This window comes from Macrotis lagotis, chromosome 1, assembly GCF_037893015.1.
Source record: "Macrotis lagotis isolate mMagLag1 chromosome 1, bilby.v1.9.chrom.fasta, whole genome shotgun sequence".
NCBI lineage: Eukaryota > Metazoa > Chordata > Mammalia > Peramelemorphia > Peramelidae > Macrotis > Macrotis lagotis.
This window is the reverse complement of record NC_133658.1, coordinates 396,600,774-396,619,382: the sequence shown is the minus strand read 5'-3', so window position 1 is coordinate 396,619,382 and position 18,609 is coordinate 396,600,774. Positions and strand designations below refer to the sequence as shown.

Below are 18,609 nucleotides of genomic sequence, written 5' to 3'. Positions count from 1 at the left end.
GGTTCTGAGAGGTCACACAGGACAGTATTGATTCAGTTATGTTAGGAATTCATTCATCACAAAACCACATTTCCTAGGGAACCAAAAATAGATTCACAGCTTGATAAGAGCTGAAAAAGACCTTCGAGATCACCCAAGTCTATCCTCCTTTTCAAAACGGAGATATAGGGGAAGCTTTGTCTCAAACTAAGACAGGAACACAAAATGTTCCCTAGATTGATTTTGTTTTATGATCTGAAATTCCTTCTAATTCTATCATTCTGTGTTCTGGGTTTCCCTCTAGTTCTGATTAACTTTTTTGATATTTGTCTTTCATTCTCAAATGAAATCATGAAATCAGGAAGGTAATGCCATTACAAGCACATGAATTGGAATTGAGTGAAGGGTACTGTTCTAAGTCACCAGTCTCACTTTCTCTTCCAGAGTTATTTGGTTCCAGTGACCAGAAATGAATCAGGATGACTAGAGATCACTCTGGATGTGAGGCAATCAGGTTTAAGTAACTTGCCCAAGGTCACATAGCTGGCAAGTGGCAAGTGTCTGATGTAAGATTTGAACTCCTGATTCCAGGACTGGTGCTCTATCCACTGCATCTAACTACACCTAGGCAGCCAATCACTAAACATTTCTTAAGCACCTACTACATGCCAAGGAATGGGGATTCAAAAAAGGATAAATACAGTCCCTGATCTTAAGGGACTTACACTCTAGTAGGGAGAGATAGTGTGTAAACTATGAGCACACAAGCTGTATCCTGGATAAATAGGAAATACTTAACAGAGAGAAATCTCTAGATTTTAAAAACTAAAAGATGGCATGTCAGAACTCTCTGTTTTTGGGATAATGCAGTGGTCTTCTACTAAAGTTCACCATGAAAAGGAGCTAAGTAATTTTGTCTTCTGCAAAACCTTGTTGTGTCTTTTGTACACTCAAATATCATATCAGCTTCTAAACAGTGTGTTTTAATGTTCTTCTCATCTTTGTATCATACATTCTAAGATTCCTTCCAGCTCTTACTAGTAATAACCTTGGGCAAGTAACTTAGTCATTACATGCCTCAGCTTCTTGACTGTAAAATAGAGGTAATAATAGCACCTATTTCTCAAGTTTATTGTGATGATCAAGTGAGACAATATTTGCAAAGTGCTTAGCAACTTTTGGAATGTAATATGTTGATATATATTTCTTCCCTTCTCTTCCCCTTCTCATCTGACATTTTTTTAAAAATATCACTAAATGAATGCTATGACCATATGTTCTAAGCTTGTCGGGTCTTTTTTCTTCTTTCTTGCTTTCCATAGGGTTTCATGGACATGGATCTAGCTAAGTTCAAGGAGAGTGGTGCCAATGTGACTGGTTTCCAATTGGTAAATTACACTGATACCATACCCGCCAAGATCTTACAGCAGTGGAAAAACAATGATGTCCGCGATCACACCCGTGTTGATTGGAAGAAGCCAAAAGTGAGTTATTCTGGGTGTGAAACAGGAGGCTTCAGATCTTCACTGTCATCCTAAGGGTTTCATCACTCTATTCTAAAGTCACTAAGCCTTGGAAAATCTCAACCTGATTAGTTTTCCTTGAGTGAGTCTATCTCACAGAGATCAATCATAAATTAACTCTTATTATATCTTTTAGTTTACTCTTGTAAGAAGGCCATCAAGACTCAGTTACTCATGGACAGTTTAACAGTAATGAGAGAGCGTGTTATTTTAGAAAGAACACTAAAGGAAAATTAAAGTAGGATTTGAATTCAGATTTTTTTTAACTCCATAGTCTGGTTTCCTATCCACTTAAACCACTTTGATTTTGCTGATTTTACTGGGCAAATCTATCAGCTTTGATTCCCTTACTTGAAATCTGAGGTAATTGTACTAAAACATATCTAAGGTTCCTTCCAGTTCTCAAAATCATATTTCAAAGATTCTATGGTTCCTCTAATTATCTATTCCCTTTTATAATGGGGAAATGAGAAAGAGTCCTGACTTTGGGGTCAGAGGTTCTGGGCTTAAATCCTTAGGCCTTTTTTTTAATTATCTGTAACATGAGACGGTTGAACCAGATGGCTTCTGAGATTCATTCCAGCTCTATACCTATGATCTCGTAAACCAATTAAATCCTGGCTATGTAATGTATATTATAATATTCTTCTCAATCCAAAACCCACATGCATAACAATATCTTGTTCTTTTTCCCAGTATACCTCAGCACTGACATATGATGGTGTTAGGGTAATGGCGGAGGCCTTCCAGAGCTTGAGGAAGCAGCGCATTGATATCTCCCGCAGGGGGAATGCTGGGGATTGCTTGGCCAATCCAGCTGTGCCCTGGGGCCAAGGGATTGACATCCAGAGGGCTCTACAACAGGTGAGGAAAAGAGGGATACCACTGTTATAAGGGTGCCAGATATGTAGTTTCAGGAATCCCATTCAGGTAAGAGTGTGCCAAAATTCTGTTGGAGAAATGCAATGACCAGAAGGTTGCATATTTGCTTCTGCCAGACTTAATAGGTTTAACTAGGAAAAATAGCTAAATAATACCTTCCTGTGTATGTAGTAGTCAGAATCCTTGTTTGGGTAAGAACTGGACCAGATGACTTCCAAGCTCCCTTCCAATTCCAGGATTCTCTGATTGAGTTCCTAGTCTCTAGCAAACCACACATGATGGGCAATCACCTCTGTCTTTAGGTGACTGTATTCAGAATCTGTTCCCAAAATTGCATTTATCAGAGGCAGAGCTTGACTCCCTGAGGAGGAGATGAGGGTTTTTGAATGAAGAACCAAATTTGGTAAATATTTCATTTCACTTTCCATGGTTCCAGCTACTATGGCCTCTAGGGAGTTCAGCAGCAGCTGCTCTGCATTTCTACTGTGATTGACTAGGTTGCATTAAGTGATGGAGAAAATGTGGGTATGTCCTCTGGGACCAAAAGGATATGGATCATATACACAGGACTAGGCTAATCAGAGAAGGTGTTTGCTATGTTGAGTCACTGTCCATCATAAAATAGGATAATAAAAAACTAGCATAAGTCATCACAGCCATCTCTTTGCTGACACACTGGACAGCTCCAGAATCACCACAAACTGCTACTTTTTTTCATATTTTAAAGAAATTCTCATACAAATATAGAGCTTAATCTGAGTTAAATGAGGTAGTAGAAAAATGCATCAAGTGAAAGTTCATAGGATAACCTGAAGCTAGTCTCACCTCTGACAACAACCAGCTGTATGACACTGAATAATTCATCAAAGGTCTCTGATCCAAAGTTTCCTTCTCTAAAAATGCCTTCTCAGGTTCTTCCAGCTCTGACATTCTCTGTTCTAAAGTCTCTTTGACCTGTGATATTTTATGTTCATTGATTCAGTGATAGTTCTGTTTGCACCTTTCTCTCAGTCTAGGGTTCACTGGCTATGAAACAATGCTAGACCACTTGTTGAAGCAAGTGCTGACAATTACAACATCACATACATGTCCTCTACCCATTCAATTATCCTATTGGCCTCATTGCTTATAATAGCTTCACACTCTTATAGAAAGAGAATGGAAGAACTACCCCCTTCAGAAATCCCTAACAAATGATCATCCAGTCTCTATTGACAATATCCTGACAGAAGAACCAACCTCACCCCAAAGCACCCTATTCCATTTTGTTACAGCTTATAAACAATGATTGAAGTCTCACAATTCTACTAAGTCACAGGTCACTGTGTCCAGGACCTTGATATCCATTCTAACTATAAGTCTAATACTTAACCATTATTCTTTTATACTCCTGGTGGGAAGAAGACATTAAGAAGGAAAGCTTGTTCAATAGACCTATCAAACTTCTTTTGCTTTATTCCTATAGATACCATCCTATTTCAGATCCATATAGACTGTTGGAGTCCTTGTTTCCTCCCTTTCTCCTCCCTCCATCCTATGAGCTACTGAAAGAATATTTTGTACAACTTTCTCAGCTCAAGTTATTAGTTACTCTCCTTTGCCTATCAAATAAAATCCAATTTCTTCTGCCCGGCATTCAATGCAGAATCAATCAACAAGCATTTATTTTAAGTGACTACTCTGAGATACTGAAAATATTCTTTGTCTTCAGAGAGCATACATTTTATAGATATAAAAATACATTCACATAAAGCAATGTGTAAATAAAGTTTAGAAAATACCAGATAATTTGAGGAAGAGCTAGAGGATCAAGAAGGGAGTTATGTAGGAGATGGCACTTAAGCTGACCTTTGAAAGGGGCTAGGGATTCTAAAACACAAAGGTGAGGAGAGAGTACATTTCAGGCATGGAGTAGCAGCCTGTACAAAGACACAGAGATGGAAGATGAACTGTCATGGGCAAGGAACAGTGTTAAGGATAATTTGCCTGAGCTAGAGAAAGCATGAATTAAAAGGAGTTATTAGCCTGGAAAGGCATGTTAGAATCAAGTTATAAAGGATTTTAAATGCCAGAAATATGAGTTTATATTTAATCCTAAAAGTAACAGAGAAAGGATTATAGTTTCTCTAGCAAGGAAATGACACAATCACACCTGTACTTTAGAAATATCACTTTGACATCTATACAGAGTATGGATTAGGGAAAGGAAAACCAATCATATGGAGAATATTTGTAATTCCATTTCAATATTCCAGATGAGAGGTGGTCTGGGAGAGTGGCCACATGAATGGAAAACAGGGGATGGATATAAAATATGTTGCAGAGGCATAATTAATGAAAGTTGGAAATATATTGAATGTATTGGGTGGGATGAGGAATCAAGGATGATTCCAAAATTGCAAACCTTTGATTGCTGGAAGGATGAGATTTCCCTGGAAAGAAGAGATATGGATATTCAGAAGAAGAGCAGATTTGGGAGAAAGATGATGAGTGTTGTTTTTGAACATGATGAGTTGCATTGTCTAATATATCCAAGTCAAAATATCTAATAATCAGTTGATACTGATAGGGGAAAGAGAGGATAAACATTATAATATCTACTATGTACCTGTCACTGCTAATCTTTTTCAAAATAAATATTTCATTTGATCCCTTCAATGACCCTGAAAGATACACTGACAACTATGTTATTTTCTCCATTTTACAGCTAAGGAAAATGAGATACAGAGAGGTAAAGTAACTCAACCAAAGGATACATAACCAATTAGTATCTGAGGCAAAATTTTGTGTGACTTGACCAGGTCGCACAAAGACCCTGTTTCAATCTTTCTATATGTATAGATCTGAGAATCACCTGTATAAAGGTGAAGATTGAACTCATGGTAGCACATGTGTTACTATAAAGGAAAAAAGAGAAAGGGTCCAGAAGAGAACATCAGGGTACCTATATCTAGATAGCACAGTATGGATAATGATCAGTAAAGGACACCAACATATAGTTGGGAAAAGAATCTTTAAACATTTATTAAATGTGAGCAATGTTAGGAATTTATTCCTATTTGGTGTCTGTAAAATATCTAAGAAGAAAAGCAGTCAAAAATGTTAACTGTTACAGAGAGGTTAAGGATTGAGAAAGGGCCATAAGTTTTGGTAATTAAGTGTCACTGGTAACTTTGAAGAGGAAAGTTTTGTTGGAATTTTGAGGTCAGAAGCCAGAATACAGTGAATTTAGAAAAGAATGAGAGGAGAAGGAATAGAAGCAGTGATTCTAGACTTTTTTGTTTATTTTTCAGAAGTTGGACTGTGAAAGGAAACAATTACATCAGATTATGGATAAAATCTAATGAGGTTCCCCACCAATGTCACCTTTGTTTAGAATAAATGCAATATGGGACAGCTAGGTGATGCTGTGGATAGAGCACCAGCCTTAGAGTCAGGAGGATCTAAGCCCAAATTCAGACTCAGACACTTATTAGTTACTTAATTGTGCAATCTTGGGCAAGTCACTTAAGCCCATTGCCTTGCAAAAAAAGAATGAATGCAATATTGCTATACTTATAGGCATTAAGAAAGAAATCAGTAGATAGAGAAAGATGAGAGGGAAAAGAATGATTGTGGGTAGCCTTTTTTGGAAAGGACAGGAAAAGCAATGGGATGGAGGGGACAAGTGGAGAAATTGACTTTGATAAGAAGGTCAATCTCTTTAACAAAGAGTGGAGTAAAGGAAGAGACAAGGGAAGATGAAGTGAGGGGATTTTGAGATGTAAAGGGGAGGAAAAGAAGGAGTTCATTGGTGAATGGCTTCTATTTTTTCAGTAAAGTATGAAGCAAAGTCCTCTGCTAAGAACCTGAGAAAGGGGTACAGTGGGAAATATGAGGAGAGAAAAAAAATATTGTTATAGTCACTGTAGGGAGTGTGATAGAAAATCAATTAGAGAAGAATACAAAGGACTGCCTTGTTATAGTAATGGCCCAGTTGAGGTTAAATAACATAAATTTGTAATCAGCACTGTTCTGTGACTTCCTTCAGCACATTTCAGTAATATACAAACAGGGGTAGCAGAGGCAGGTGGTAGAAATAATCTAGAATTACAGTTTTGCAAAACATGAGTGATAATAGGGCATGGGGTCAAGGGATTTGAGAGTAGAGAACAATGTACTATTAAAGTAACTATAGGTTCAAAATTATAAAAGGAAGTCAATGAAGTCACAAAAGGGAATACAATCCTGAAAAGTACTGAGAGATAAAAGAATTGGACCAATCTAATGAATTTTAGGCCAGTAAAACAAAGAAAAATATGAAAATTATAGTCTAAGAAAAGAAAAATATAAAACATAGGTTTTTTGGTTGAATCAATTAATTTTTGGATTCTTGATCATAAAAATAGAAAACTTGTGGGTGATAGTGACATCATAAATGTGACCATTTCTCTAGTGGAATAAAAGATTAAGTCATGGGAATTAAATAGACTGCTAAGAACCCAACATGATGCAGGAAACATCAACATATATGCTCTGAAATATTTTGAGTAAAATGTCAGGTATTAGGGTGAAGTTCCACCTGACCTTTCCAAGCCTTTCATGTGTTCTATTCTCTATAACATCTCCACTAATTATACCACGCTTTTCTACCACTGCGCCTTCATCCCCTATCTTCCCTTTGAAATCTTCCTTCAAAATCCAGTTTAGAGAAATTTTACTGCTTTTGATTCTATGTCCCTGGTCCCCTTGGTCAAAAATGTCTTTGTCCAGTCAACTCAATTACATATTTTTAGCCTATCTCTCATTATTTTCCTTATAGTCCATTCTGAATTAGCTATTATTTTAGCTAGTGTATACTGTGGAATAAAAGATGCAAATGGTCAAATGAATAAAGGACTTTTGCTTTGATTAATCCTCCCATTGAAGAATATTCAAATCTTTCCATTGCTACCCATGATAGCTATGGTTATTATTCATGGCCTTCTAAAAATTGACTAAAGGAGATCCACCCAATGAGCTAGGGACCTTCCTAAATTTCTCCTAACATCATGAAAATACCAGTGATTGACTACCAAATAATCTTTTGTCATCTATCCAGTCCATCTTTTCTTCCTAAGTTACATTTTACTAATAACATCATTTCCTGCTGTTGTTCAAAGTTTCTTATTGGTTGTATCATATTCTATTCACACCCACTATTGTTATCTCCATTGCCCTCTGTGCAATACTCATTTTCAATTCTTCTTAGTAGAGGTGGTAACAATGGTATTAAATCTTTACATACTCTCTGCTAAACCAAGCTCCTTTAAAACAAAGATAGTGTCCTTTCTAAACTTGCAACTCTATACCTTTATTTAAAAATAGTTGCTGAATGACTGACAGATGTGCCCACACCATGGCCCACTGGAGGTCTCAAAGATGTAGCATACTTGGAAGGACCAAGGTGTAGTACAATTGGAGGACCAATGAGCTAGAACTGTCAGATAAACAGAGCTCTAAATCCATCTGAAGGGTTGAGGACTATTAAAGCATCTAAAATCTAGTATAGGCGAGAGTCTTAGTAAAATTTGAGTCTTAATAACAACAGATTTAGTACATACATGAGACTCGTTCTTTACTAGTTCTCCCTAATACTTTGGTTTCTATATCTATAAAGTAGGATCTTTTTCACTTCTGTCTGAGAATGACTTCAGCAAGATTAAAGAACAGCTATCTCTAAAAACATTTGGAGTTCCTGGGAAACTGAGTCAGTGAAGGACAATGCATGGTGCCATATGCTGCCCATCTGTGCCCAGGTATTGACTAGTGGATTACTGTTAAGAATATGATTATCTAGAAATAAACATCTCAGACTTTCTGTGCTTTGTCAATCAACTAATCAGTCGGTCAGTCATTATTATTTGAACACCTAAAATGTGTCTAGACTGTCCTAGTCACCATGGATGAAATGAAAGCTATAGAATGTTGGCATTTTAGAGGATCTCAGAGAGCAGTTAATCTCATCTCTTAATGTTATAGATTAGGAAACTGAGTCCCAGAAAAGCGAAATGATTTTCCCGAAGGCATTTTACTAATTATTCATAAAGCTAGGGCAAAGATGAAGTTTTGACTCCAAATCCAAAAGCTTGAACTATATGATATGGTCCCTGGTCTCAAGGAGATAAGAGTCTAAGAGTAGGGGAATAATTCTGCTCTCCACTGTCATTTACAATGCATTCCAGTTGTATGGTACATCATTCAATAGACAAAGGAGTTAGACAAAAATGAGAGAATAATATACTACAGTGGTACTGGCATTGAACTTAAAAGATCTGAGTTTAAATGTCAGTTGTGTGATCCTGGCAAGTTTCACTATATCTCTGAGTATCTGTTTCTTTGCCTATAAAGTCATAATATTCGTATTTCTGTTACTCATTTTTTGCAAGTTTTGTAAGAATCATATAAGATAAAGTATGACAAAGCACATTTAAACTGTAAAGAATTATATAAACACAATTCAGATGATATTAATGAAAATGATGTATATCTGGTGGTAAGGAGGGTTCTAGGCAATGATGATTTCACATTTTAAAGGTGCATCAGAAAATCAGAAAGATGTGTGACAATCAATCAGTAAACATTTATTTAGCACCTACTGTGTAACAGACTCTAAGAACACAAAAAGAGGCCCTTAAAGAATTCACAATCTGATTGGTAATAATAATAATAATAATAATAATAATAATAATAATAATAATAACTAGTATTTATGCAATGTTTACTAGATTGTCTTATTTAATCCTTACAACAACCTTGCAGAATAGGTTCCATTATTATCCCCATTTCACAGATGAAGAAACTGAGGCAAATAGAAGTTAAGGGACTTTTCCAAGGTAAGCAATCACTGAGGCTAGATTTGAAATAGGCCTGACTCCAGCCTCACCACTCTATCTGCTGCACTATCTAACTGCCTCACAATAAACTAATATGCGCAAGCAAGCTATATAAGGAAAAATAGTAAATAATTCAGAGAAAGAAGGTCCTATAATTAAAGGAAGACAGGGAAGCCAGTAGGTGAAGATGAGGACAGTAAAGGTTCCAGGTATGGGAAACAGTCAGAGGAAATATCAAGAGCTGAGAGATGAAATATCTTCTTCATGGAATAATCAGGAAGACAGTGCCACTGGATCAAAGAATACATGTTGGGAAGTAAGGTATAAGAACACTTGAAATGAGCCATGGCACTAGGTTTTGAAGGACTCTGAATTAACCAGAAGACAAAAAAAAATGCAGCAGATGAACATCTCTTGAGATGTGCATTCTCTGCCACTATCTTCACTATTACCCCAGCAAAGAAGACAAAGCTGTTGGATTATGGGGGCAGAAAGGCAGCAACAATTGATAGCCTTGAACTGAGCACCAACCTCTCACTCTCTTTTGCAAGGGGCTGCCTGAAGCCAGATCACAGGAGCAAAAAGACACTGGGCTTTCACTACTGCTAATGGAGCATGATCAAACTACACTGCTAATGCCAAATTTGTCCTTGGAGGAGGGACAGGGAAAGCATGATGGTCCTTGTTACAAGGGGGAAATAATATTATTGTACAGATTTGATGTTACTGGGTAGCATTTCTTGTCTATTAGTGTTCCTTTGTGTGGTATGCATCCCTGGGGAAGTCTTAACATGTTAGACTATTTTGTAAGTAACCTGAGGTCTTGAGCACAGAGAGCACCAGAGGATTGCTTTGCAGTATAAATCTGTCAGAATGTGAGGAAAAGCTATGGTTTAGACAGTATTCTTTCTCCTCTGGGACATATCTAAAGTCTCAGGACCCTGATGTAAACCTTCTTAATTTTCTTCCCATGGTTAGTGGTCTTTTTCACCATACAAAAGACTCAATCCCTTAATTGTGTATTTTTTTTTCTTTTTCATCTTCCAAAATGCAGTTATGGGTGACTTCTTCACAGTCCAAAGACCTGAGAGGTGTAACAGGCAGATAAGGTGACTCTTGCTCATTTGATCTGTACAGCATCTATGTGAAAGAGGTAGATAAGAAGTCTTTATGTCCATTTTACAGATGCAGAAGTCAAGGTTTAGGGAGCCTAAGGGCCCAAGTTCACAAAGTCAATCAGTCAGGACTTATAACCCAGGTCTCCAGGGCTTTGCCCACTATATGATACCATTTCATTAACTCAACATGAAGACAGTATAATAATTTGCTCTAAGTTGGGTCCTGGGATGTCTTTAGAAAAAATTATCCTCATTATCCTAATCCTTGTCACCAACCTCATCCCTCACCCTTCTGTCAGTTTTAACATCATGTGTTTTAAGTGAGAACACATATTGTTGACAGCCAAAAGCAGGCAAAGTGTTACAAATGGTCCCCCAGGCAGCAACCATCCCATCCAACCAACATAAAAGAGTTATACTCAACTATTCCTCAGACAGGCCCCATACTGGCTCTTGGCATCTCAAACAGGAAACCCAAGGTGAAATCTTCATTTTTCATTCCTAGAGTTGACAGGTGCTAGAAAGGTGGGTGTGATCATTGTGCTTGGCCTGATAAGGATGGAGCCAAGGAGAAATCCCTTATCCTCATCCATCTGGTACTTCATCGGGAGAGACATAGAAGGCTTTGAATCTGAAGGATAGAGACAGTACGATTCAATACAAGAAAACGAAATACATTTTGTACCTCTGCCTAGATTGTAGCCATATTAACAATGCAACACTAACTTATTAGGAATTTTCTGCTTTTCGAATTAGAGAATAAGCAAGTTTTTTTTCTTAATCTCTGAAAAGCAGTCTGGTGTGTTTGAGGGGAAAAACTCATCTTCTGGTGGTGGAAAACTCAAGTCCTATCTCTAATACTTACCTGTGAAACAAAGTACAAATCCTTTTGCCTCTCTTATCCTGTTTCCTCATCTATTAGAGGAGATGGTTTGATTTGACTTAATTCAACAAAATTATTGAATATTTGTTGAATCTCTCCTAAAAGCACAATATTGCATTCAGTGCTTTGAGAAATGTAGCATTTAGATGAAATCAGTTGTCCTTGCCTTCATAGAACTTTCATTTATGGGGAATGTGGCATATAAACATAATACAAAATGAAATATGATGAATCTGTCATAAAGTATGAACAATGTGTTATGTTTTGTTTAAGAATCAAAAGATCATTAGTGATTGGGGGTGAGTATAGGCTTCCTGGTGGAGAAGGCAAGAAGCTGGGTAGAAATGCAATATGCAGAATGGGGGAGAACATTTCAGGAAGAATAAACAGTGTAAACAAAAGTGTAATGCTGACAAAAAGCAATAGGTCCAGTTAATGTAACTCACCTAGTTTAGCTGAAGCCTAGCAAGAATAATATGCCATAAGGCTACAAAAGTTGAATAGCACTAGTTTGTAGACCTCCTTGGATGTTGGTTTGAATTTTAACATTATTCAGTAGGCAACGGGCAAGAGTAAAAGGATGTGGAGCAAGAATGTTGTTAATAATAATAATGTTTGTCCTTCATTCTTGAATAGGACCATGATATCAGGGAGGTAATGCCACAACAAGCACGAGAACTGGATCTGAGTGAGGGGGTGCTGTGCTAAGTCACTAGCCTCACTTTCTCTGCCAGAGTCATTTGGGTCCAGTGGCCAGATATGAATCAGGATGACTGGAGATGGTCCTAGACGTGAGGCATTCATGGTTAAGTGACTTGCTGAGGGTCACACAGCTAATTGTCAAGTGTCTGAGGCTGGATTCGAATTCCCATCCTCCTGACTCCATCCACAAAGGTGTTAAGTAGCCAGATCTATTCATTAAAATTATTTATTCTAGTAATTCTTCTGGTTGGATTGGAATTGGGAGAGTAGAGATAAGAAGAGCTATTTAAAGATTGTTGCACTAGTTTCAGTCAGAGGTACTGAGGATCCTCTTTTCGCTAAGGTAGTGGCAGTGAAAAAAAATAGAGGGAAAGGTTTGATAGCGCTTGTGATGATAGATCCAAAAGATATGGCATTTAATTGAAAGGAAGTGTGGGAAGAAGGTGGAATAATTTCAAGTTTTCAATTATGAGAACTGAGTAAGTACTGGAACCATTGACATAAAGTCCTAAGAAAGAAAAGGTTTTGAGGAAAATATAATAAGCTCATTTTGGGATGCATTGAGCTTGTGCTACTAGTCAGACATTCAGGCAAATTTGTCCTATAAGGCATTTGAGATGCTAATTTGAAGTTTCCTATAAAGGTCAGGACTAGAGATGTAGATTTTGTAGTGCTGTGCATAGAGACAGATGACAGAGTACTTTATCACCCGAACAAAAAAATGTCTATATTGGGCTATCAGCCTGGAAAACAGGACAGTTGATTGCTATTCAGTATTATATCCTTGAATGAATCAATTCATTTCTTTGCAACTGCTTTCACTGTTAAAAAAGTTGAGGGAGGAAGAGGGCAAGAAATGGACTGGGTTAAATGCTCTCCAAAAACCTTTTAGTTTTAATTCAGTTCTAAAGTCCCAGCTTGACATTACCTGCTTAATGTTCTAAGATCACTTCTAGCCTTGAAAAAGGCAACACTTCTGAATTAATAGTTAATAGACACTGAGAAAAATCAGAGGCTACTGAATTCATTCTTCTCCCCACTTGGTTTTCTCTTCATCAGGTCCGGTTTGAAGGCTTGACTGGAAATGTACAATTTAATGAGAAAGGGCGTCGGACCAACTACACCCTCCATGTGATAGAAATGAAACATGATGGCATTAGGAAGGTAAGGAACGCTATGGTTTTGATTCTCATAAGAGAAAAAATGGGCTTCTAGTCAAAGACTGCTGATTTCTCTTCCCTTGGTAGTGTGACTCTGGGAGGCAATGTGGTTTCATGAAAGCAGCCCAGGGCTGTGTTCCATGCCCCGACTCTACCACTTCCTATATAAGGGTCCTTGAATAACACATATATATGTGTGTGTATATATATATATATATATATATATATATATATATATAATATATATGTATATGTATGTATATGTATATATTTAGTCTCAACTTTTCCAGCTATAATGGGATTGATGTGAAGAGCAAAATGTCTGAAATGTCTTCAGACAATGAAATGGTATACATCGAAAAAAATCATTATGATTGAGTCATTATAATATTCTTCAATTCAAGGGCATATTATCCCAAGAATTTAACTATCTTCCCATATGGAGAAAAAAGGTGCATTCATTTTCTATTCAGATATTTTGATAAGTATCATGTATGTAAAATTCTTTGCAAATCTTTAGTGTTACCATGACATTTTTTGCTATTGTTATCATTACTACTGTATCTAAATCCCTGTATGAGGCACTGTGGACACAAACTTTATACCTTAAAAGATCTATGATATTGTATATTCAGTTACCCTTCCACTGATGCTAATTTTAATTTTCATGCTTATATATTTCTTTTGTTGCCATGTTCAAAAGAAATAACAAACATAATCTCAGGTTTAGGAGAGCCTTCTGATGCTTTGTAATACAACCTATATGTGAACAAAATTCTCTTCTACTCCTACCTGGTAAATAATTGTCTACTATTTGCTTAAAGACGCTCAACGAAGTGAAGTCAATACCCTTCAATGTAGTCCACTCCACATTTGGATAACTCTTTTTTTTTCTCTCTTGAACTTTTTTGAATTAATAAGCATCTATTTTTTTCTTCCTCTTCTTTCACCATCCCACCAAACTGAAAAAAAAGTAGAAAAAGAAATCCATATAACAAATATACCTCATCAGGGAAAATCACCTCCCTCGTTGATCATTTCCAAATATATCTTTCTCATTCTACTTCCTGATAATTCTCACTGTTAAGTTGTTTTGCTTTATTTGCTCTTGCATGATGATGATAAATAACACTTTGAAAATTTTGCTCATTGCTCTAAATGCTGATCTTTGAATTCAAGGACAATAAATGTAATTCATTTTTCCATGTCAGCCATTCACCTACCTGAAGAGATTAACCATATCCTTCTAAATGTTTTCTTCTTCATAATTAACACTCCCAATTCCTTTAGCCCTTCCTCCCTATGATCAAGCTAATGACTTCTCCCCCATCCCAGTTGCTCTTTGCTGGATGCTCTCAATTTTATTAATGTCCTTACAATGTGATGCAAAGAAATACTACTTTAGATGGAATTTCACCAGTGCATAGTACAGTGAGATTATTGACTCCCAAATCCCAGTCACTTTGTCCTATTGTAGTCTTCTTACCTCTTATTCACCAACATTCAACCAAGTGACACAAGATATTTTCTGTCTTAAGATTTCAGGAATTTTCACAGGCTATCCTCCATATCTGGAATACTCTCCTTCCTTATCCCTACTTCCTGGCTTTGCTAACTTCCTTCAATTTCCAACTAGAATCCCTTTGTCTACAAGAATCCTTTCCTAATCTCCTTCAATGTTAGTGTCTCCTTCTGTTGACAAACCCCAATTTATCCTATGTGTACCTTGCTTGTATTTAACTATTTTCATATGTTCTGACTCATTGAGCTCCTTGAGAGCAGGGACTGTCTTTTGCCCTTTTATCTCTAGGGCTTAGCTCAGTGACTGACACATAGTTGCTACTTAATAAAAGTTTATTGACTGACTGTCAATACAACGTATATCATATTTGCTTTGGCTTCCAAATCACACTATTGACTCTAATTGAGCTCAAGCTCTATTAAAAACAAAGAAATCTTTTTCAAATCAGCCTCTGATTAGCCTAGTATTTTCCCATCTTGTACTTGTGAAGTTCACTTTTGGACAAAAGTTAGAACTTGTGCATTTATTACTATTATATTTCATCTTATTAAATTTTGCCTATTCTTCTAACTTGTCAGAATTTCTAGATTTTGATTATGACATATTAGCACATGAGCTTCTTCCCTCCCCAGCTTGAAATCATCTGCAAATTTGATAAGCAAGCCATCTATTTGTTGTTCTCAGGGATCATAATTTTAGGTTTGGAAGAAACCTTTGAGATCATATAGCCCAACATCCTCATTTTAAAAATGAGAAAACTGAGGCTCAAAAAGATTATATTTTGGCCAAACTCATACAAGTAGTAATTAACAATGGCAGAATTTGGACCTCCAGTCCTTTAACTACAAATCCAAAACTCTTTGAATGGCACCATCTTGCTATATACCTCTTAGATATGTTTTTATCTAGATTATTTATAAAAATGTTAACAGCAGAGATTCCTAGGGTCTTTCACTAGAAAACTTTTTCCAAATTTATTCAGATTGTTCTGAAACCACCCAACTGAACCTTCATTGAATACATATCTCTTCATCTTGTCCACAAGTGATGTGACATAGCAAACCAATCTCAGAAAAGTAAATAACCTATTAGAACTCAGATTTTTGTGATGCCAGTCTGGCTCTTTGTGATTCTTGTTCCTTTTACAGGATGTTCATTAATCACTGATTTCAGAATTTCAGCTGGAATCAAAGTCAAAATTCACTAACCTATAGTTTACAGAACAATTTTCTCACCCTTTCTAAAAATCTGGGCAATACTTACCCTTCTCTCATCATTTGACATCTCTTCCATCCTCAATTACCTTTAAAAATCAGTAGCAGTAGCACAATTACATTTCTTTCATTGTCCCAGGATGTCATTTTAAAAGAGTCTAGTAGCTTGTACTCCTATTAATAATGGTCCAGTGGTACCTTGGATAGAGTGTTTGAGTTCAAATATAATCTCAGACACTAACCATGAGACCCTGGGCAAGTCATAACCTGAGGCAAGTGTGCCTCAGTTTTCTCCCTTGTAAAATGAGCTGAAGAAGGAAATGGTCTATTTCTTTGCCAATAAAGCCTGAAATGGGGTCATGAAGAGTCAGACATGATTGAACAACAACAATCCCTCTCAAACAGCAATCCTGTCCCTACCTAGGTTCACTTCTTTTTCCTACTGTAGTTTTAAAATATCCTGATTTTTGATCTTAGGATTCCTTGCTAGCTTCATCTCATTCTGAACTTTTGAATGGCTATTATTGTCATTATTAGACTATGGAATTTTTTATTTTTCTCCATTAGCTGCACTTTTTTCTGACTTCTACACATGCTTCTTTCATTTTAAATAGTTATCTATATATCTCTGGAAACAGTTCTTTTACTTTTAATCAGATTTTTCTATTAGTTTCCTGATAATTTTATTTTTGAGAATACCCCATATCTCCTAAGCTGACATCTCCTATAAGAAGTTTAATACATGATTTTCCTTTTGTGATCTCCAAAACTTATACTTATTTCATATTTATTATTTTCATTTTCTTTATATATTGTCTATATCTGCCTATTTGTGTATTTGTTGTCTTCCCTTGTTGGAATGTAGATGTTAGAATGTAAGCTCCTTGAGAGAAGGGATCGTTTCATTCTTTAAATTTGTATTCCTAGCACCTAGCACACAGTGACTGGCATATGGTAAATAATTAAAGACTTATTGATCAAAGGATTAATTTTTACCTATCCTATCTTTTAACCTTTTAAAATCTCCTTTCTTCAAATTTAGGTATCACCTGAAATATATTCTCCCCAAAATTAAGGCACCTGTTGGTCCACTTTTCTGATTTTGATCCTCTATGTTCTTAACTCTTCTGGCTTTCAGTTGTCAGATTCACAGGCCACCATCAATCCCATATTAAAAGTATTTCCATCTTGGCAGGATGGGAGTTTTAACCTTCTTGAATCCAGGGCTGACTGTAAACTATGTTTAACCATAAAAACTTTAACAGAGGGAATAACTAAAATAAAATAAAATAAAAAATCATTTCCATGGGTTTCAGCTTCCTTTTGGAACAAAATACAATCAAATTATCAAATAATACAATGCCTGGTACACATTAGATACATAATAAATATTTATTGAATGACTGAGTTACCTAGACTACAGCAAAAGTCTCCTAATCACTCTCTCTGAATCCATTCTCTTCCCTGTCTAGTCTATCTTGTTCTTTTTATCAGTAATGATGATAATATGAGAGTATCATTTTTTTGTTTCAAAAAACCTTCCATGACTTTCTTTTGCTGCCAGAATAAAATCCAGATTCCTAAGACTGGCATTCAGGAACTGTCAGTCTTTCCACTATCAGCAGGGTATTGGAGAGGATATGCTCATCCTTTTTAATTATAGAAAAGGTTGTCATAGAAAAAAAGCATGAGATTTGTTTTGCTTAGTCTCAAAATGCAGAACTAGGAACAAAGTGTGAAAGTTACAGAGTGACAGATATCAGCTTATTCTATGGAAGAACTTTCTAATAATTCATAAGATTCCTAGGAATAGCATTTCAGAACTGGAAAGGAACTTATCTTACCTAGTCCAAGTCCCTTATTTGGTAGATGAAATTGAAGGTAAAGGCTATTAAGTGACTTATTTCTACAATTGCACAGGTAGCTAGTGTATGTTCAGGACTCAAATCTGAGTCACTGAATTCTAATTCAGTGTATTTAACTGTCCTGAATCTTATGAAAGGTAATGAGCTTTCTGTTACTGAAATTGTTCAAGAAGTTGAGTAACTACTTGGGCACACTTGATAGGGTACTTATGATTTGGCTAAGCATTGGACTCAATAGCTCCAAGTCCCCTTCCAAATCCTAAACTAAATCTTTTTTAAGTGTCAAGTAGAGGGTCACCTTTCAGTGACCTTCAGAATAAAAAAACACTTAAGACAACTGCAGCATCTCAAGCTAGCATTGTCTATGAATGATGTTGGCTGGGAGCTGGTCCAAATCTGAGGTCATTTTTGTCTTAAGCCCTCCCTCCTGAGGCAAGGAGCCAAAAGGAATGTTACTTCTTTTTACTAATTGTCGGAGTCAGTGGTCCAAAGGAAATAATGCAAGCTGCCATTCTCTGGCATCCCAGAAGTCATTAGGTGACTGGGATCTTGAAGGTTATACATGCTGAATGGTAGATATGCCAAAGTTCCAACAAGAAAAAGCTTCTTTAATGACTGGATTCTCTGTCTGTCATCTAAAGATCTATCTTCTTAAGGAGAGACTCATCATCAGAAAAGTTGACCACCAAGTAATGTACTCTAAATTCGCAGAGATTGTATTCCAGGTAACATTGTAGCCTTAGACAAGTCATTTCTCAGTTTCCTAGCTTTTTTCTGCCTGCCCCACAGATGAAAATAACAATTCCTTCCCTACCTACTTCACATATTGGTTTTGAGAAGCAAACGTGATGCTTTCTATTAAAATGCTTTAGAAATTTTTTTTACAAACATTTTTGTTATAGAAAAA

At 36.4% G+C, this 18,609-nt stretch overlaps 1 protein-coding gene across 2 annotated transcripts in view; it reads left to right on the top strand.

Annotated features, from left to right (window-relative positions):
- GRIA1 (glutamate ionotropic receptor AMPA type subunit 1) overlaps window positions 1-18,609 on the top strand; it is a 352,588-nt gene that overhangs the window by 211,753 nt on the left and 122,226 nt on the right. For both annotated transcript variants that reach the window (XM_074212568.1, XM_074212569.1), the window contains exons 6-8: window positions 1,302-1,463; window positions 2,199-2,366; window positions 13,001-13,105. In XM_074212568.1, the coding sequence (XP_074068669.1) occupies window positions 1,302-1,463; window positions 2,199-2,366; window positions 13,001-13,105 (435 nt within the window). The remainder of the gene's footprint in view (window positions 1-1,301; window positions 1,464-2,198; window positions 2,367-13,000; window positions 13,106-18,609) is intronic.